Genomic DNA, 22,230 nt, shown 5'->3' on the forward strand with positions numbered 1-22,230 from the left:
TTGAAGTACAGTGAACAACCAGTTCAGATGAAATAGGGGTTCATATGGAAGAGCAGGGGGAAAAGCCCAAGAGTCAAAAAGGGGCCATGTATTACACTTGGATCAGGACCTCTCCACCAAAACCCCAAACAAGTCCTTTTTTATATCCCCTCTAATTACTTGAACCCTCAAACACTTCTTGAAGGCAAGCACAAGGTCTCAGAGTCCTGTGTGCTCTCTGCAGAGCTTTGCTCATACTAGGAGATCTTCAGATCAAAGAACTACTGAGTTGAAACTCAAAGTCCATGTGGACAATTGCCGTCCTTGTTCCGTACGTTTTCATTGCGCCCTAGATATACTTTCCACTATATATCCCCGCAGTGCCTTCTGTTCTCTCGCCTCTCCCACTCCCACTTCTGCAACATCCAGCTATTTTTAGTGCCCAAATAAGCCCTGTAGTGTCATACCTCTGCATCTTTCTCATGCTATTCTGTCCAGTTGTGTTTCTCTTCTAACCCTCTGCCTACTTTTCCTAGATAACTTCTGTTCATCCTTAAAGACTTATAAAATATCTGTGCTTATGTGTTTTAAAACCCTGGATGAAAATGAACTGAAATGTTAGTAGTGATTATTTCTGGGTTATTGGGATTAAGGTTGGCTTTTATTTTCTTCTTCAAACTGTTTTTGTTTTCTAATTTTTATAATGCCTAGAAGCAGGGCAGAGGATTCTTCCAGCTGGTGCCTAGAGGGGCTGAGGCCTTATATACACATCCACTGAATATATTTCCACTAAGCACCTATTTTGTGCTGAGCGGTAAAGATGCAACAGAGAACAAAAATGTGCTCCCTGCTCTTATGCAGCAGATGGTCCGTTCATAAGGTGTCACCAAAGCAGATCAGTAAATGTTGTTTCTTCTGTTTTTGCCCCTCCAGCCCCTAAGAGATTGCATTTTACCCTTTGTAGCCCTTTTCTTTTCTTTCTTTCTTTCTTTTTTTTTTTTGCTGTGTAACAGCAACTCTAATATTGGTCTGATACCTATTTCCAAATAAAATTGCCTAATCAACTTTCAGAGTTTTGTTCTGTGACACTACATTTAAAGAGAAAAAAATAATATATATATATAATGGCATTTTCTCCCTCATGTTCTTAGAGCTGGTCTGTGGCCCCAGCACTATGTGCTAACTTCTAATGAGGTTTAAAAAAACGTGGACCATTTCATTTGTTACATTGCCCCCAACTTTGGTCATACACCATTAAAATGAACCTGGGCCACACCATCATTAGGGAGATTCCTGGCAGACAACAGCATCGAAATGCACTCCCCCCCAAAAAAAAAGGAAAAGGAAAAGTGGGATAGGAAGAGAGTTAATACTCACAGGAACTTTAGGAGGGGGAGCTCTTTGAGGGCATCAGAATCTATGTAAGTTAAGCTTCTGGTATTCCGAATTTCTCTGCAGAAGATTTAAGGAACACATTACCACCCTACGTCCATTTCCAGCTGAAACAACACAAATTAGGTTTAACATGTTCATGAGAAGAATATGCATTTATGGGGTGCATAGGGACAATGCCTGCCAGAAGTCAGTCCACCAGTAACCCTGACTCCTCACAGGAACACACAGGGGCTGCTTGGCCCTCTTGCATCACTGATTTGGTTCTGATCCATTTGAACTAATGGGCTTCCTTTCTCTTCATTTAGTATCAGAGGTTTTTTTTTTTTTTTTCCTTTTAGAAAGAGAAAAGAAAACCCCCTTCCAATGGTTTGGTTAGCTGTTGAAGGCAAGTATCCTGGCTGAGACAGTGAGCCCTGGAGTGGAGTGAATTACATGATTGACAGCAAGAGGGGCAGGAGGCTTGCCGCCATGGCTGTTTCAGATGTGGTGAAGGTAGAGAGTCTTCAGAGTTCACTTGGGTTTGCTTTGTAAGTTTAGCAATTCAGGACCCTTTTGCACATGTGGTGTGTGAGATGCGTGTCTGTAACCTACATACTTAGGTTTCTATACAAGCAAATCTAGAGTGCACAGTTTGCATTAGTGAAATAGGTGATGGTTAGAAATGGACTCTTACTGGTAAAATTAAATCTCTTCAACATGGGTAGACTGGCTAAAAGAATTTAAAAGCATTCTCTATACTTATATGAAGAATATGTAAGAACATATGAGCACTTTTAGAAGTATATAAGTGTATATAGGAACCTAAGCCTTTCTCCTTTGGGATGGTACTGGAGGCTTGATTCCACAAAGGGACCTGCATCCCCTCACTGTAGTAGTAATCAGAAAGCTCAGAATCTGACATCTGACCACTACAATTTTTAACCATTTTTATTGAAGAATTTATATTCTTTGAAATTCATGCATTATAGATATTCAGTTCAATGGTTTCTAGTAAATATACAGAATTGTGCCACCATCATCACTGTTTTAGAACATTTTCTCAATGAGAAAAGTAACCCTATGCCTGTTGATGGCTAATCCCCACTTTCTCTCTCATGCCTAGAAACCACTGATCTGTTTTCTGTCTATTAATTTGCCTTATCTGGATATTTCATATACATGGAATCAGAATCTTTTGCATCTGCCTTTTTCATTTAGTGTGATGTCAGTAGTTTGTTCCTTTTTATTGCTGTAGTGTTAGATCAGCCTGAAATAGAATCTTGGCTCTGCTACTTCTTGGTATATGACCTTGGAAAAATTTCTTGATCTCTTTGAGCTAGTTTCCTCACCCATAAAACAGGGACAATAACATCACCTGTTTCATAGACTCTTTTGTGAGGATTAAATAATATCTCGAGGAATTTTATATACAGCCTTTACACCGTGTGGGCGCTATAAATAACGGTTTTATTATTATTTTAATGAGTGGAATGAAACTCAGAAAAACAGGGACTTAGGGTTAGAGGTGGTATGCAATGATCTTGCAAAATTAAAAAAAAGCCTGCTAGTTTAGGTATTTTGACTAAGGACATTGAATATGAAACAGAAAAGCAAGGATGGAATCAACTCTGAGAACAGAAGCCATTTCCTGCCCCCCCACACACACATAGCTTACTGTTTATACTAATACACCCTTACTGGACCATTGTCTTCATTAATATAAGTTTGCTAATCCAGGAGATTCTTGCCTGGGAAAATAACTTTATTGATCATTATAGAACATTTTTGAAATAAAGACCTCATCGATGCTTCAACAGAAAGCATCAATAATTTTTACGTCCCAAGACTATAAGAACCCCTCACTTCAAAATCCTCACCTTGCTAATCCTGAACTATTATATCATGATTCTTACCCCACCAAAACCCTACATGGGAGACTCCCTTTAAATCAATACCTTCTGTCTTAGTTTTGAAACTGAAAGCCCTATATTCTTGGAATTCTTGCTGTCCTGGGCAAACTGGGACAGTTGGCCATCCTACTCCCAAATCTCGTAAGTATCCCACCTTGCCCCTCCAGAGACTATCAGTCTCTGCCAAGGTGGTTCTTTCTCTTTCCAAGGTGAACAACAGACTTGATGGCGTTTTCTGTGTGGGTAGGAGAATTTGAGCTAGTCAGAGACTAACACATGTAAACTAGCTAGAAGAGTTTGGAAACTGAGTGTGGTTTGCAGTCTGGAAAATTGCTCTGTCAGAGAGATGGTTGAACAGTGAGTGGCCCAAGAGAATGTCCTGATGAAAGGGAATGCAACCCACCTGGGTCAGCTTAAAAGGCAGAGAATAAAAGGGACATAAAACACTGTCACTGTAAGAGGTGATTAAATGAGGCTGGCAACTTACATGGAGGATGGAAAAGAGAGAAGTGGGACGAGCCCCAGGGAAGAGGAGGAAGCTCAAAAGAGAAGATGGACTTCTGGGGGAAATGCAAGAGGGAAAAAAAGAAAGATGAACAAGAACCTTAAGAAAACCGCAGGGATGGGTGGTGCCTGTGGCTCAGCGGGTAGGGCGCCAGTCCCATATGCCGGAGGTGGCGGGTTCAAACCCAGCCCCGGCCAAATTAAAAAAAAAAAAAAAAAAAAAAAAGAAAACCGCAGGGAAAAGAAGCCACCTTCTGAGGCAATGAAGGCAGCTTGACATTTGATCACAAATGATTAAAAAAAAAAAAATCTCCTGTTGTAAAAATTACTTGTGATCAAATGTTGAACTTCACCTTGGAAGTGAGAACAATGTAATCTAACAATTGGTACCCTCATATTAATTTGAAATAAAAAAAAATTCACTCCTGAACCGAAGAAGGAGCGGTGTGGTCAGTTTGCCAGTGGTTTCGCTAAATGGAGCAAGATAATACCAGAAGCAAATGCAGCTAGTATAAACTTTTTAAAAATGGGAAGAAAGGAGGGTTGGAGGTTAAGTACCAATAAGCCTCCTACTAAAGAAGGGTGAAGGAGGAGTCCAAATCTGAAAGAGTTCCAAGTATGCCTTGGAGGATGAATTTGAATCACAGTTTTGAAAACCCCTTTCTGATCTGATTTTTCTGCCATTTACATACTCCCCAGCTCTTATTTATTTGGGGCAGGAAAGAGGTTGGTGGATTCCTTGTAATTATCTGACAGTTTTAAAAGAGAAAAACATAAATAGGACTCACTTGACGATTTTATCATCTTTTAGGTTGCACAAAATAATTAAAGCATCTTTGTTAATTTTTTTTTTCTTTTTCTTTTTTCTTTTTATTCTTAAATCATAGCTGTGTACATTAATGTGATCATGGGGCACCATACACTGGTTTTATAGACTGATACATTTTCTTTTTTTTTTTTATTATTATTATTTTTTATTGTTGGGGATTCATTGAGGGTACAATAAGCCTGGTTACACTGATTGCAATTGTTAGGTAAAGTCCCTCTTGCAATCAGGTCTTGCCCCCATAAAGTGTGACACACACCAAGGCCCCACCCACCTCCCTCCTTCCCTCTTTCTGTTCCCCCCCCATAACCATAATTGTCATTAATTGTCCTCATATCAAAATTGAGTACATAGGATTCATGCTTCTCCATTCTTGTGATGCTTTACTAAGAATAATGTCTTCCACATCCATCCAGGTTAATATGAAGGATGTAAAGTCTCCATTTTTTTTAATGGCTAAATAGTATTCCATGGTATACATATACCACAGCTTGTTAATCCATTCCTGGGTTGGTGGGCATTTAGGCTGTTTCCACATTTTGGCGATTGTAAATTGAGCGGCAATAAACAGTCTAGTACAAGTGTCCTTATGATAAAAGGATTTCTTTCCTTCTGGGTAGATGCCCAGTAATGGGATTGCAGGATCAAATGGGAGGTCTAGCTTGAGTGCTTTGAGGTTTCTCCATACTTCCTTCCAGAAAGGTTGTACTAGTTTGCAGTCCCACCAGCAGTGTAATAGTGTTCCCTTCTCTAGCCGGGCGTTGTGGCGGGCGCCTGTAGTCCCAGCTACTAGGGAGGCTGAGGCAAGAGAATCGCCTAAGCCCAGGAGTTGGAGGTTGCTGTGAGCTGTGTGAGGCCACGGCACTCTACTGAGGGCCATAAAGTGAGACTCTGTCTCTACAAAAAAAAAAAAAAAAAAAAAAAGTGTTCCCTTCTCTCCATATCCACGCCAGCATGTTAATTTTTGTTTATAATTTTTTCGAGTGTGATACTTGCTGAAGCAATCTCAAGGTGAAGTCCAGGCTTCCTCTTGTGCGTCTCACAGTAGAAAATGGTTTATCTCCTTCCATCTTTCTCATTTCTTATGCTGCAAACCATGCAATCCTTTGTTAATTTCTTTTTTTCATTTTGCATTACAAAACACACCTTCCCTTTTAGCCTTTCCTCAATATCAGAAGATGATGGTCTTCTCCTCTTTCTTGAATTTCTCTTTCTCAGATTGCTTACAGCTGAATGGTGAGATTTCTCCTTTAAGAAAGGTGTGTCCGCACTTTTAATACACTCTCCTCATCTAATGAGTAAAGTATGTAGCTGTTCACAACTGCAACTTCCATCAGCCAGAAGAATAACTTCTTCTACCATTTGTAGGACCTCCTTAGAAATTGGTAGCATCCACAGTATCGATCAGCTCTGTCCGCTCCTCCCATAAACTTTGTGCATTCTAAAATAACTGTCAGTTTTTCAAATTGAACAGGTTGTCTCTTCCTATAACCAGTGATCAGCTGTGTTTGAGGGCCAGAGAGTGTACCCAGCATCATCACTAACCTCTTGTTGTGGAATGAGAGGCACATCACTTTCATATCACATTGGTAGTCACATAATTCATATTCCTGAAGTTTCATCTTTATCAGATCACTTGGAAAATCCTTCCTAGAAGCCATAACTGCCCCTGTTCTATGTATTTTCATTTTATGCAATTCCAGAGCAAGTTGCTGGCTTGCATAGAACCTGTCAGTGTAGATGTGATAGTTGGAACCACTCGTACGTACTTGCAAAACTTGTGCCAAATGAATCACTGCTTGAGACGTACATGGCAAATCAGAAGGACTATGACTTTCTGTCATTGTCTTGTCATAATAGGGAATGTGAGAAAGCACATGACCACTTTCTGAATCACACAGACAAAAAAATTCATAGGCCCCACTTTGTAGGTTTCTTTGGATTGTAGCACTTGAACCGACTCCTTCCTTTCAAACTTATTGTGCTCTTATCTATAGCCACATTTCCCCCCATACATAAAGTTCTTTGCATTATTGTAAATATACTAACATTCTTCACCTTGCTCCCTAGGGCACACACACTCTCTTGAGCTGCAATGTGTGTGTCGGAGGTCTTCCAACATTGGAGTGGAACAGGAAAATCATTAAATTGAATGAGATCTGACATAGAATGGGAAACGGTTTTTAAGTCGGGCAATTATGGCCCAAGTGTGCAGGGGGCTAGCTATGCTGTCAGAAAGCTGGGGATGTGGAGAGGAAAAAAAAGCTGTATGTAGTTCAGGACAGCAGGTTGGAACGGAGATGCCCTCCAGAATGAGTTTGGACAAGCCGTGCCTACATCTCTAAGCAACCACGAGAAAGTGGGCTGCTCTCCCCCCTGCTATACTATCCACCCTGTAACCCCATACGGTTCCACAAGCAAGAAATAAACCTCATTCATCTAGAGCTGTGATACACTTGTATTTCTTATAGTAATTGGTCTACACAAACTAATATAATAAGCATAGATAAAATTCTTAGAGTACACTGTTCATTGTAATCATACCTAGTATTAGATAGGTAGATTTAAAAAGTGAGAAATGTGCAATTTTCATTTTATTTTATCTTGATCAAGAGAAGAGAATAAGTAACAAAAAGGATGCAAAAACCAAATGAAACTTAAAAAAAACATAGCAAAGCAATATATTACATCAGAAAATAGCTTTAAAATATGTAGTGCCAGCCAGGCTGCGTAAATATGCTCTTGTATGGAGTGAAGCTATTTTTCTTTGTTGGGGAAGTTTTTCTTTGTTGTGAGGCTCTTAACCCTTACAGATTAGAGAAGTCCAGCCTTGAAAGATTAAAGGATAAAAAGTGCCTGAGTATATCCTTATCATTTGGGATGGTTCTGCTGGTGAGGAAGTGAGAGAACTAACTTCTCATGAGGCAGGTCGTGATCATCCTCACTTTGCAGACAAAATAATGGACGCACATTTAGGAAGGTTAGGAGACTAATCTCCTGTTACAGTTACAGGCAACACTGGACCTTACTCCAGGATTTCTAACTTCAGATACAGCCTTATTTTTAAAAAATGAGGTTTCAAGGAGATCATCCACCAGAACTAAAAAAAAATTAAATACCCACTGTTGTTTAATTCTTTCATTGATTTCACATACATGGACATTGAGATGAAAAGTATGGCAATGATGCCCATGTGTGCAGTTTTCACAAGTGAGTGGACCAGTAATGTGTACGTATTAGGTTCATCTAATCATATATCTACATTCTAGATTTTTTTGTCCTTCCAAGAAGCAATTATTAATCCCTGGTGAGAGTCAAGAACAGAGCAATTGGCTTGCCTCCTATAACAAGCATTCAGCAAGCTTTCAGTACTTGAACCCAAACCCCAAACAGTATGTGGAATCAGCAGGGTGAGAGAAAGTAGCTCTCAGCTGAGTAAAAGAGGGGGAAATAGAGGCTTAAGGAACTGGCCAGCCACTGATTTTCTTCCACTGAACCCTTGTTCCCCTTCCCAGCTCAGTTATTCATTAGGTATTGGATTGTGGAGTTTTACCATGATCTTCTACCTTAGAGATGTTTGTCTACACTCTAACCTCCCCAGTTCATGAGTGAAAAGCTGGAAAACAATTTGAGGGTAATGAGGAAGCCAACTGGGCATTTCAACTGCAACGCCCGGTGGGGCCCAGGGAGATGAGAAAGCTTCAGACCAGCACTTGGCAAGAAATCTTAGTTAGACTGAGATACATGGTATGTAAAGAGAAGAGAAGGTGCCCCAGGCAGCATAATTGGACTTTGGAGAAAGATAAATGCAATACTGTACAAGAGTATGTAATCTAAAACAAGAAACTAAGGAGAAAACTAGCCCAAAACCTAGCTCTTGGCCAGTCCCCAGCTTCTCTTCAATTCTTGCTTCAGTCTGATTTTCAGTTTTTTCTGGTGTGTTTTTAAGTGCCTAAGGTTTAAAAAAACAGGAGGCAGGCCACTTTGACTTTGACTAGATTGGCTTGCTCTAGTGAGTAGAGTAGGGAGATTAATTAATATTAGATGAATAACTACTGGACATCTGTTATGTCCAACTTTACCAAGTGCTCTGGGGAGTATAAGGAAACAGTTACTAATTATTTACCTACTTCATAAATAAAACATATCTATACAAGGCCATAATTTTATAACTTTAAATACTTTAAATGCTATATAGTGCCAGGTGAAAACTGAGACTAATAAATAGGTGTACTAATTAAAAAAACATTTTAGGATATGGTTCTGTCACATAATAAATCACCAATGTATTTTAGCATCAAGTATTCATATTTAATGCATATTAAAGGAAACCTTAATTTAAAAAGTTTATTTTATCCAACTAGAAAGGTAATATATATTCACTACATATATTCAATATATATTTAAAAGTAAAGACTTTTATTTATTTTTGTTGTTGTTGCAGTTTGGCTGGGGCCAGGTTCGAACCCACCACCCTCAGTATATGGGGCTGGTGCTCTACTCACTGAGCCACAGGTGCTGCCAACAGTAAAAACTTTTAAACATATTCTTAAAAAAATAAAAATATCCCATCATTCCACGATCCAGAGAAAATCAGTTTTTTTCTGTTAAGTATATCTTGTTTTTAGAATCGCACTATGACAAAAGCATTTGCTATGTGATGGTCTATGACAAGACTTTTTTTTTTTTTTTTTTGCAGTTTTTTTTGGCCGGGGCTGAGTTTGAACCCACCACCTCCGGCATATGGGGTTGGCGCCCTACTCCTTAATGGTTGCATAGCATTTCATATTTAACCATTCTCCTAGCTAAGCAGTTGAATCATTTCCAAATGTCTGCTATTATAAATTAAAGCGGAGACAAATGGCTTTTTAATAATAAACTCATTTAATAATTCATTCTATTTATTCTCTTAGGGAAAATTTACAGAAGTAAAATTACTGGATCGTAAAGCAAAAAGTCTGTCAAATGTCTTGGTATATATGTTAGCTCCTAAAGTTCTGATTTTTAGACTGGTACTTACTTTTCATAATCTACAAATTCACAGAATTGTATTTATAAATTATCTTTGAATTAATATCTATTATTCTCAACATCTATTATTCTTCAACAAATTAAAAGATGTATCAAATCATGACTATCACCTTTTATAGATTTTTTTCCTTCAGTTGCATGAAAAAGATAGTGATGAATAATTTATCAATAATTATCAAAGTAGAATAATTAAGACTTCTCTCATTTGAAAAATCTATGATAAACATAGATGTGTATATGTGTATGTACCTGCACATACGAGGTGTTCTGTCAGTCATATTTTTCATTCAGAATGTCTACTCTTCCAATTCATTATTTTAAAAATGCATGTTCAGAATATATCCAATTATTCATTTTTTCTTGTTTTTAATTTGACTGTTTTCCTCACTGTCTGGTGTGGGTGAATGGCACATAAAACACGCTGCTTCATCAAGACGAGAGAGAGGAAAAAAACTTCCTAGTCTGAGGCAAAGGCATGTGAAGGCCCTTGGTGGGAAGAGCTTGGACTGTTCAAGGAACCAAAGAACATGGCTGTGTAGAAATGGAGCAAGAAGAGGACAGAGGTGGGTGGTGGCCCCTGAACTCCCAGGCCTGGAAGTTTATTCTAGTTCATTGGATTTTACCCAAGAAAAATCACTTTGGCTGCTGTGCAGATAATGGATTAAAGGAGGTCAAAATTGGAAACCCAGTTAAGCTACATAATTATTATAGTTTAAGCACAAGATGATGGTGGTTAGGTAAAAATGATTGCAATAGAATTAATAGGATTTTGTGAAGCATTAGAAGTGGGTGAGGAGGGGAGAAGGTATAACGATACCTTTCAGGTACCTGGGGTTTGCATCTAGATGAGTGGAGGGGACATTTACTGGCTCAGCAAACACGAAAGGAGTAGAAGAGCAATAGCTTTCAGGAGGACTATGAGGAGTTCAGTTCTGAAAGTTTCTTCATTTTTAAAACATTTCAAAATATTATGGGGATAAAAATGTTTCTGATTACATGTATTGATTTTGTTACGCTGACTCAGAGTTATAAGTGTGCCTCTCACCCATATAGTGTTCATTGCACCCTTGGTAAAAAGTAATTAGCATTACCCATGACCCAAAACAACATTCCAATTCAAAAGTTAATCTCCTAAATCAATTGCCTCACACTACTCAAGATACACACTTTTAGGTTAAAGCAGAATTTACAAAACAGCAAGAATGGGAGACATGAGGTGAAGGTCACATAGGACCTGAACTGGCCAGACCAGCTGTGTCATCTCAGCTGTAACCTGAGTGACTCCATCTTATTCTCATTACACGTCCTTTCTTTCCCAAGCAACACAGTTGAGTTCCGGGAGTATGATGAGATCTGGCCTGTGGACCTGTCTGCAAGTCCCCAAAGGTCAATCCCTGACTGCACCAGGGAGAAGAGTGCTGGTCCTGGGGTGCCCGGAGTGTTCAAGCAGTTTTGATGTCCCTCCACTGGGGTGTGTCCTGCTCTGATGCAGCGGGCAAGCAGTTCCAGGAAGAGCTCACAGTCTCAGCACCCTTTAGTTTTCTGTAGGCCTTTACGAGGAATGTTTTGAGCTCCAGTCTCTGCGGAAGCCCTTAACAGTGGGGAAACAGCAGCTCCTGAGAACCCAGGCTCAAGCACCTCTCTCAGGAGCTGTGAACAGGGAAGGGGAGAGGAAAGCTAGTGCTCTGGTCGTCTCTGTTCCCCTCTCTGGAAGACAGCCCACCCAGAATGTCCATGCTCTGGGAGTTATCCCCAGGGACTCACTGGCCCCCTGTGGCTCCCAGTCTGGCCCACAGTTGGGAAATGTTTGTGTGAGAGCAGCAAGATCAAAAAAAAAAAAAAAAAAAGGGTTGTGGTGACTCACACCTGTAACCCCAGCACTCTGGGAGGCTGAGGCAGGTGGATTGTTTGAGTTTGAAATTGCCAGACCAGCCTGAGCAAGAGTGAGATCCCGTCTCTAAAATATTGTGGGTGTTGTGGCAGGTGCCTATAGTACTAGCTACTTGGGAGACTGAAGCAAGAGAATCACTTGAGCCCAAGGGTTTGAGGTTTCTGTCAGCTGTGATGCCATGGCACTCTACCAAAGGCGACAAAATGAGGCTCTGTCTTACAAAAAACAAAAACAAAAAGGCCAAAGCTTTGTGGCGAGGACAAAGGCACACAGTGGGTGGAGAGTCAATATGGCATCTGCCATCTCAGGTTGGGTCTGGGGTGCTTTGTCCTGTTGCATTATGCTCCAGAAGCTCCCAGTTCACTAGTGGCAGCAGCTCTTGGGCTTGAGAGCTGCTGACTGCTAGAGGTGTGAACCAGGGAGAAACCGCTCCACCTCCTCTTCTCACTTGACTCTCAGCCTCATGCTCTTGCTGCTTGACCTCTGCTATTATCATGCTCCTTCTTGTTCTGATCCACAGCTTCTTCCTGTAGAGTCTCTGGTAGGTTCTGGAACTATTCCCTTGGAATTATGCCCTATCTATAACTGTTTGCTTTTTGTCATCTAAAACTAGTCCTCCTTTCTGGCAGCTGGTATTTCTGGTCAGCCATCTTGCTATCTATTCTAAAAGTTCAGTTTTGTATATTTATATGTGATATACATGTATGTTTGTATGTGTGTGTATATATTATATATATCTGACATCTGACAGGAGCTGTCAAGTAGACCAACAGCTATATAGCCCAACACTGAGAGGCCTGAACTACATAATTTAAATTTGAGAATTCTTAGATACGAGCACATAGCCAGAGAAGGCTGAGTGGGAAAATGAGAGGACACAGGATTGGGCCATATGAGACCCCGATAAATAAAAGCAGGAAAGGAGAAGCAGCTAGAGAAAAATGATGAGCAAGACTGGCCTGCATGGTGAGCATACAGCCAGGACTGTGGTATCACAGAGACCAAGGGAAAGCAAATTTGGATAAAAATAGAATGATCCACTCGTTTGAATCTTGAATACTGCCTTGTAAGATGGAAGGGCCATCGATTTAAGGCAGTGTTTAACATACTGTGTTTATTGAATGAGTAACTGTTTTATTTTTGGAATGCCAACTCTACATCACTAACAGAGATAATTTTAGTGCTTATGTCTTAACACATCAATTTCTACTACACTACAAACTCTAAGGATGAATTAGGAAGCCATCTCAGAGGATGTAGATAGAGCTTTGCCAGAGGAAGGTTGAATAGGTGTTGGTGGGGATGATTAGTAGCAGTGATGGTGAACTGCAAGTTCCTCTGTAGCCCTAGCTCAACCTCTAATTTATCAAATCACATGAGCAAAAAATATCGGAGGAAGGACATCTGATGAAAAAAATCACATTTATTCAACATAATGCTCTTTTACTGTTGATAATGAGAACATAATGCTCTGTTGATAAAGAGAACAACATAATACCGTTTTACTGTTGATAATGTTCTCATTGAGATGTTTTGCATTGATATTTGGGTTTTCTGTTTTTTGGGGGGGGATGGTTTTTTGAGAGGGAGTCTCACTCTGTTGCTGTAGCCTAGAGTGCTGTAGCATCAGCCTTGCTTACAGCAACCTCAAACTCCTGTGTTCAAGTTATCCTCCCACCCAGGAAGCAGCCCACTCAGAATGTCCAGGCTCGGGGAGGTGGGGGGGTGTCATGCAGATCCCCAGGGACCCGTGGCTCCCATAGTCTGGCCCACAGTTGGGAAATGTTTGTGTGGGAACAACAAAAACAAAGAAGCTGAGGCCAGAGGCGGTGGCTCAGACCTGTAATCCCAGCACTCTGGGAGGCTGAGGCAGTGGACTGCTTGAGCCCATTAGTTGGAGAACAGCCTGAGCAAGAGTGAGTCCCTCCAAAGTAGCTGGGACTACAGGTGCCTGCCACAGTGCCTAGATAATTTTTCTATTTTTACTAGACATGGGGTCTTCTTGCTAAGGCTGGTCTGGAATTCTTGAGCTCAAGCAATCCTCCCAGTAATAAATCCATATGACACTTTATAAAAATGAAGGAATGAATTGATGAAAGTTGAAAATGAAACAAAGAAATGAAATGTGATAATGCTGGTAGTGAAACTTGAGTCAAATGTAAATGGAGTTACAGAAGACATAGCTAACATGAAACTGTTCATACCACCACTATTGGAGGACTTTGAAATAGAGGAACTTAGTGAAGGCAAATTATTGACATAAATGAGAAAAGTGGTTGTGAAGAAAAGGTGATGGTGTCCCTGCCCAAAATAAGGCTGGCAAAAATTTGCATTTAAGGAATTTTTGAAAGTATTTTACGACCCTGAAAAAGCAAAGGATAAAATGGTGGAAACTGATCTAGATCTAGAAAGGTGATAATTTTTCAACAATTGAAAAGATACTCTCTTGTAAGTTATACAGCAGTGATAAAAAGAGCAAGCACTGTTCAAACTACTCTTGTTAAGTTTTTACAAAGCAATAAAATATTTTAATTCTAAGCATATCTAAGATTTAAAATTATTGTGCACTAAACAGATATTAGGTTTACTATTTTTCTATACATTTATCACTAATTAAAAGAAATTTTGATGTTTAAAAAAATTTAAATCACAAAGCAATCATAATTTTTTCTCATTGATTATTAAGATTGCTTTGCGCAATTTTAGTCAGCAGTTTTATGACCCTACACCATCTTGCAGAACAAGGATTGCCTGTATTTTAAACTTTGTAAGTTATTATTTTGCTTGTTTCATGTTGTGTAGTCAAGGTTCATTTATATTTAGTCATATATTTACTTTTGTTGTTGCTTTTCATTTTCTGCACAGAAATGTGTTGTCATGTGGGATCATTTTCCTTTAGTTTTAATAATTCCCTTTAGCAGTTCCTTTAATATAAGCCTAATGGTAATAAATTCTTTCAATTTTTGTGTGCTTGTGGTATCCTTTTAAATTAAAGAATCTTTTTGTTGGGTAGGGAAATATTTACTATTTCCCTTTCTGCTATTTCTCTTTCTATTGTGTTATGAATTGCATTGTTTTCTGTTGAAAAATCGGCTATCGGTCTTGTTATGTTTTAGAAAATATTATCTATTTTTTTCCCATTGCTTTTAATGATTTTCTTTTTGTCTTTGGTTTTAAGTTCTTTTAAACCATAAGATGCCTTGAGATGGTTTTCTTTGTCCTTATCCTTTTGGCATTTATAGTACTTCTAATATCTGTGATTAGCTGTCTCAAGAGTTTTGGAAAATTTCTCTTGAATATTACATTTCTCATTCTTTCTCTCTTATTCTTGGGATCCAGTCATAAGTATGTTAGACTTTTTCTTGTACTATATATCTCTTTCCCTTCCTTTAAAAAGGGAGACTCCCTCAATTGAGACTCCCTCTGTTGCCCAGGCTAGAGTGCCATTGTGTCAGACCAGCTCACTGCAACCTCAAACTCCAGCCTTAGCCTACCAGGTAGCTCGGACAATAGGCATCTGCCATAATGCCTGGATGATTTTTCTCTTTTTAGCAGTGATGAGGTCTCACTTTTCCACAGCCTGGTCTTGAACTTCTGAGCTCAAGCAATCCAACTGCCTTGGCCTCCTAGAATGCTAGAATTACAGTGAGAGCCACCACACCCAGCCCTTATTTTATTTTTCTCTCTATGCTTCTGGCTGTATATATTCTCTGATCTATCTACCACGTTACTAATTCTCTCTTGAGCTATGTCTAATCTGTTGTCAAACTCATATAGTTAGGTTTTTATTTCAGTTACTAACTTTTTTTTTTTAGCTATAGAATTTACAATTGATACTTTTTTTAGTTTCCAGTTCTATTATCAAATTCTCTTGGCACTTAAATTTTTGAACATATTAATAATAGTTGTTTTATTTAACTCTTTATTTGATAACTTCATTGTCCAAATTTTCTGCACATCATTTTCTGTTGTCTGTTTTCTTCTCTTGATTTTTTTTCTCATAAACTCTTTGATTTTTGTATACCTAGTTACTTTTTATTGATTCAAAGCTGGGCTTTTGTCTTTGCGAGGGTTGATCTATTTATAGTTATACCATATATCTACCCTGTTTTCCCCAAAATAAGACAGTGTCTTATTTTAAGGTGTGCTCCCAAAGATGCGCTAGGTCTTATTTTCAGGGGTTGTCTTATCGTTCCTGTAAGTAGATCTTATTTTTGGAGGATGTCTTATTTTCGGGGAAACAGGGTAGGATAAAGTTCTTTAGGGATCCTGGCTAGAATCCTGGCATGTTTAAAAGGAACCATTCTTCTTAGTGATACTTGAACTCCAGTTTTTATTTTCCTATGCCCCTCAAGACTGCCTAAACCTCTGTTCAGCCTTTTAGCCTTTACGTTGCTACTTAAAATTCAGCAAATATCTCAAGGGGAATATAACCAAGTGATATTTTTGGGATTTACTCATCTCCCCTCAAGTTCTTACAGGCTTCATAATACTCCACTACCTTTAAACATGATTTTTTTTTTTAATCTAGTTTTGCTTGTTATTCTTAGACTAATTGTTGGTCTGGTATAAGCTAGCCTATCATGGTTGGAAGCAACATTTTGGGCCTCAGTATTCTTGAAGGGAGAAGAAGGTAGCACATAGGGTAAAAATTTTTAAGTTGGAAGTGTATAGTATAAAAGATTCTGGCCCTATTCCTTAATAACTTTGTGATCAAGGGAAATATGTTTAGCCTCTCTGTATTTTTGTTTTTCTTATATAAATAATGGAAGTAATAATCTCTACTTCACAGGGTTGTTTTTTTAAGGATTAAATAAATATTGTTCATAAAACGTTTAGTATAAATGTCTAGAATACACTAAGCATAGGTAAATATTTTTGTTTCTCATCAAGAAGATAGTTGGTATTTAATAACATATGACTGCTTTAGAAGATGTAATGTGATTATTTATGTAAACATTTTTATGGGTTATACTAGGGAAATAAAAGGGGAAAAATTCTTTCTGAAGTGTATTCATTTGTTTTGGTATGCTAGGCACTCACTGTACTAAATGCTTATGTATTATATCATTCAATATTTACAATAAAGATATGAAGTGGGAACTTTTATTACCCAAATGAGGCTAGGAAAAGTGACATGAGTTGTTCAAGGTTAGATATTAGGCAGAGAAACTTATGTTCAAATCCAACTCTGACCAGCTCTGGAGCTGGAGTTGTTAACCCCCCCTCCTGTTCTACCCTCGCTAAGCAACTCTTCTCTTTCTTAATCAAGGAAAAAAATGTCAGTTTTGCAGAATCTTTCACAAATACTATTTATTGACTCACTGACATTACACTAATAAATATGCTGACACAGTAGTAATAGAGTGGATAACAGTTCAAACCTAGGACTTCTAATGTTGTCTTTAACTTCCAACCATGGAAGTGAGAGGTTGTTATGATGGATTAACATAAAATGAGAGTGAGAACAAGTTAGGAATTTAATCACAGACAGAAGTTTTGACCCCAGATCTAGACACCAGCTCCCGTTGCCATCTGGAACCCCCAAATTATCCATCAAGGGTGGCTGTAACTTAGGTCTGTGCTACATTTTTCCTTGTACTTACATGTGAGTCATTTTACTCAAATTGTAGAAGGAATATGATTCCAGCCGCTGCAGAGTTGCATCTATAGATAAGTAGCTGAACGTCAGAAAAATATAAAACAAAGTAGAGAGTCAGTTGGGTTGTGAACTCCAAATAGTATTTTTGACATAACCTCTTTGTCATGGGCTTCCTGAATCATGCCATGTGCACAACTCTCATGGGTTGTCCCTAATTATTAAAAGTAATCACGACTTTTTTTCAAATCCCATAATACCTGAACTTTCCAATGTTTTAAGTCCTATCTAAAGTTCTCATTCAACTGTCACTTCCTTCAAAAGCTTTCTCCAAACTTTCTGATTAGGTCAAATTTATAGCCTTATTGCACCATAAACTTCTCCATTTGCTAATTATCAAAGTGCAACTTTCCAGTTGTTGGGAGAATATTTATGTCATTTCATTGGACTGTAAGTCCTCTGAAATGCAGAACCATGTCTGTCTTTGGTCATTGAGTGTTATATGCCTTTCCGAGTGATTGGCATATAGTAGACTCTCAGGCATATGAATAGATGTGTTACTCAAAGTAGCAAAAAAAACGAAAGCATAGAAAGGACACTAGAATGAATAAGAATCATTGTCAATGGAATGCCCAGTAACATGGAATTGAAAATGTAGTTTCAAAGAAAATGAAGAGAGAACCACAATTCCATAGTGGAACATTGTACAGGGTGGCGACTACATGTTCTCTCAAGACTTTTCTCTTCTTGATTTTGAATGGGGCTAAAAATTGAAGATTTGTCTCAAATTTTGTAAGCAAGGATAACTCAAAAGTTTTAAGTACTAAAAAAGAAGAAAAGCAAACCTTCTAAATGCAACTTGTCAAGAATAGGTAAGGAATGTTCCAAGTAGCCTCCTCACATTCCATCTTGGAATGAAAATGACTAATGCAACCTAACGCAATGACTGTTTTCTATGGAGAAAACAGAGAGGCGTTTCTATGACATTTAGGAAAACTAACAGATGGTTTCTGGCTGTAGACATAGCAGAGATTCTTAACCCTGTGCTCTTAGACACATTAGGTGTCTAAGACCCAGTCTAGGATAATGAAATCAATTTGTGAGGGATGAGTCAAATATTTTACTTTTCAAAAGCTTCTTAGGTGATTTTAACGTACAGGCCAGGTTGAGAACCATTGGCCTGTAGTTTGAATCGAATCTGCTAGCAAAATATTTTCTCTGATACAATGTTTATAAGAGGAGTGCTGATTGGTCCCTTCTGAGCTTTTATCTTGATTATTTTGAGTATGCTTTCTGTTTTGAATTACCTCTTCTCTAAACAATTATCCTTTGATTTATCCGGTCTCCCAACCCTTTGTCTCTTGTGAATGACAACATTATATAAATGGTTTTGATCCAAATATATCTCTAACATAGAGGAAACAATGGAATCATTGAACAGAATTAATTTCTTATGTAGGTACTATTGAAGGCTCAGAATAATCCATGGTAAACCTCTACATGAACAAGATTCGTTTTTAGGGCTAACAACTTGTTACCCTATATCAGTGATTCTCAACCTGTGGGTTGCAACCCCTTGGTAACAATGAAAATACATCGTGGCATTAGGAAGATTAAGAACCACTGCATATGTAAACATCGTGGCATTAGGAAGATTGAGAACCACTGCATATGTAAACATCGTGGCATTAGGAAGATTGAGAACCACTGCATATGTATTTGCATCATATCCATTGCTCCAATTTTTTCTCAAAGTTTTGAAGAGATAGTCATTCAGCTTACATCCTAAGACTGAAGTTCCACTTTCTCCAACCTAATGATACCTTTTTGAAGGGCTATGCCATAGCTTAGTTGTGAAGACAACCTGTCGGAACCATTGATTCAGTAGGATGAAAGTAGGAATTTCCTGCTTACTTCTCTCTCTCTCTTTTTTTTTTTTTTTTTTTTTTTTTTGGTTTGTTTTAGGGACAAGGTCTCACTCTATCTCCCAGGCTGAAGTGCAGTGGCACTGTCATAGCTCACTACAGCCTTGAACTCCTGGGCTCACGTGATCCTACTGCCTTAGCCTTCTGAGTAGCTGGGACTATAGGCACACACCACTGGCTAATTAAAAAACTTTTTTTTTTTTTTTTTTTTTTTTTTGTAGAGAAGAGGTCATGGTGTGTTGCCCAGGCTGGTCTTAAACTTCTGGCCTCAAGTGACCCTCCTGCCTTGGCCTCCCAAAATGCTGGGATTATAGGCATGAGCCACTGCGCTGGTCTCTCCTTTTAAAAACTAGCATAAAGTCAGATTCTACTTCCTCAGATTTCTTCTTAGCATCTAAATTTTATATAGTCATTACAATTACCATCCCATTTATCATCCAAAATAGGATATTTTTTTGTGGGCTGAAACAGGATACTGTTAATAATTATGCCACGATAACAGGTAGGAATTTAGACCATCCAAGAACAACCTAGGGTTGTCTGGGTGATCACTTTCTCCCCATTCAAGATATATGAAATCATTAACTATTACTCATGTATGTTTATGTGCTTTCATTTTCATCAAATATCTATTAGATAATTACTGTGTGTCAGACATCCTTCTGGACAAAACAGGCCTGTTCCCTAGATTCACAGTAGTGGGAGATATACACAGGTAAATGGTATTAACATACAAGGTGTAAAGTGCTCTGATAGGATTTAGGGAATGATTAACCCAGACTGGAGAATCTAACACAATTTCCATGGAGGAAGCCTCAGCTAGGCCTTTAAATCTACCTGGATGTCCCCCACATACACAGAACTTCCAGTCCTCCTTACTCTCCTTGACTTGATGTCCCACCTCATCAACCCTCTTCTTATTGCCCATCGCTTTTATTCCAAACGTCTCTTCAAATTTCTAACTGTGCCACCTCCACTCTCCATCTTACTAGATAATCTTTGAAAACTTCAATAATTTGTAGAAAAGACTGAAACCTTGACATGAGGATTCCTCGAATTGTTTACTGGCATCTGCCCCATCTTTTATTACAGATTTCTTATTGATGACACAAGAGGTAACCATCCTCCTATGGAAGGCCAATCCTTCTGTTTGGAGCCCACCCTAGCCTACCTTCTCAGGGACCACATGCTCTTAAAATTGTTCTTTCTTCACTCTCTTTAGCTCCTTCCCTTCTACTGATGCCTTCTGTGGTCCTGGTTACATCTACCTGTTTATAACTCTCAAATCGTAATCTCTCCCCAAATCGCTCCCTTTTGTCCCCCCACATACAAAGAACTTCCAATCCTCCTTACTCTCTTTGACATTTTTCTTTTTCCTATATACATTATTTCCTTCTAAATTAGAATATAATTTATTTATGCTTTTGGTTCATTGTCTATTTCCACTCTTTCGGGTATAGGTGGGGGTACGTATCTTTGTCCATTTGCTTCCTAATGTATCCCTAGCACCCAGAGCAATGATTGGCACATAGGAAGGTTTGAAAAAATATTTGTCAAATGAATGAGAAAATTATGTCTCATAATTTTGATGAGGACCCCTCATCAGAAACTTGGATGCGATTCTTTCCCGTCTCCATCCACCTCCAAATCAATCTACTTTAAAGTTTACCCATTCTCCCTTATTTTTTCTAAACCTTTATATATTTTCTTTATTCCCACTCAACTCCCATTATTCAATTTGGCATGTCCTCTCCTCCAGCTGTATATCAGCCTCTTCACGAGCTTCCTGCCTTCAGCCTTGCCTCCCTTCAAGCCTTCACTTCACAGCACAGCCAAGGAACCTGTTTTGGAAAAAATCTGATCATTTTACTCATCTACTTAAAACTATTCAAGGGCTTGGTTCTTAGGGAAAATTTCAAGCTCCTTCACAAGCTTCACAAGACCCTGAATGTGCTTACCTCTCAATTTTATTTTATTTTTCTACTTTTTCCTTTCCAGCACCAGCTCTAGTCCCCCAAACTTACTTCAATGCCCGGGGAAAGCCCATGCCTTTCCCTTTGGCTTGGAATTATCTTTCTATGTACTTTTTGCTAGAAATTTGGATAACATGTCAGGTGCCACTTTTTCCCAGGAAGTCCGCCCCAACACCTCTCTTCCACCAAATCCAGGGAATATACTTGAGTTCTCATAGCACCCAATAACTGACCCCATCATGGGACTCATCACTCTTGTAGGAATGAAACTGGAGGTTCCGTAAATCTCATCGACTATTGTACACAGGGCACCTTGCACAGTACCAGGTGCAAAGTGGAACTCACTAAATAGCTTGACTGTTACTTCATTCATTCAACGAGCTCTCCAAGTGGAAGCATGAAATATGTAGTTGTATAAGGAAGCTGAAAGGGAATTTGAGGATTTTAGTTTATAGGATGCTAAATGGTGGTGCCATAAAAAGAAAAAAGAGTAATTTGGGAAGAAAATAATGTGTTTGTTTTGCATAAATTGATTTTGAAGTGCTGTTGGGACATCAAAGTGGTAATATTTGGAAGGAAGTTTGTAATGCAGGTCTGGATGGTAGGAGTGAGTCAGGGCTAGAGGGAGTGATGTAGATCTGAGCTGTATTAGGCAATAGTGAAGCCAAAGGAGTGGGTAGATAATGGAAAAATTAGGAAAAAAATAGATGAAGAAAGAAGAGGTAACTAAGTGATTGGCAAAGGTAAAATAAATTGGGAAATCAGGAAAGGAGACTGAGGAAGAGGAGTCAGGGTAGTACAATAAGGAGTGAGATGAGAGAGGAATATCAAGGAAACCAAAAAAGGCAAGAAATGGAAAAAAGAAGGGCCTGGTTAGCAACCTTAAAAACTGCAGGGATGTTCAGTTAGAATGGTCTCTCAGCCTCAGCACTGTTGATGTTTTAGATACGTAATTCGTTGTAGTGGGGACTGTCCTATGAACGTTAGAATGATCAACAGCATCCTTTGCTTCCAGCCAGTAGATGCCATCGGCTCCCTTTCCAGGGATGACAACCAAAAATGCCAAATCATTCTGGGGGCAAAACTGCTTCTCGTTGAGAACTATTCAAATGACACCTAATAAACACTCCAGAGACAGTCATGAAATGACTAGATTTAGCCAGAAACTGTCCTGGTTGCTCCTGGCTATATTATATCATATGCTTAAATTATCTGGAC

At 38.8% G+C, this 22,230-nt stretch overlaps 1 protein-coding gene across 1 annotated transcript in view; it reads right to left on the reverse strand.

Annotated features, from left to right (window-relative positions):
• The window catches only part of TSHR (thyroid stimulating hormone receptor), a 204,199-nt gene that overhangs the window by 67,572 nt on the left and 114,397 nt on the right, over positions 1-22,230 (reverse strand). Inside the window, exons 3-4 of the mRNA XM_053603560.1 lie at positions 17,122-17,196; positions 1,357-1,431 (exon numbers count right to left, since the gene is read on the reverse strand). Of these exons, the coding sequence (XP_053459535.1) occupies positions 1,357-1,431; positions 17,122-17,196 (150 nt within the window). The remainder of the gene's footprint in view (positions 1-1,356; positions 1,432-17,121; positions 17,197-22,230) is intronic.

This window comes from Nycticebus coucang, chromosome 9, assembly GCF_027406575.1.
Source record: "Nycticebus coucang isolate mNycCou1 chromosome 9, mNycCou1.pri, whole genome shotgun sequence".
Classification (NCBI taxonomy): Eukaryota; Metazoa; Chordata; class Mammalia; order Primates; family Lorisidae; genus Nycticebus; species Nycticebus coucang.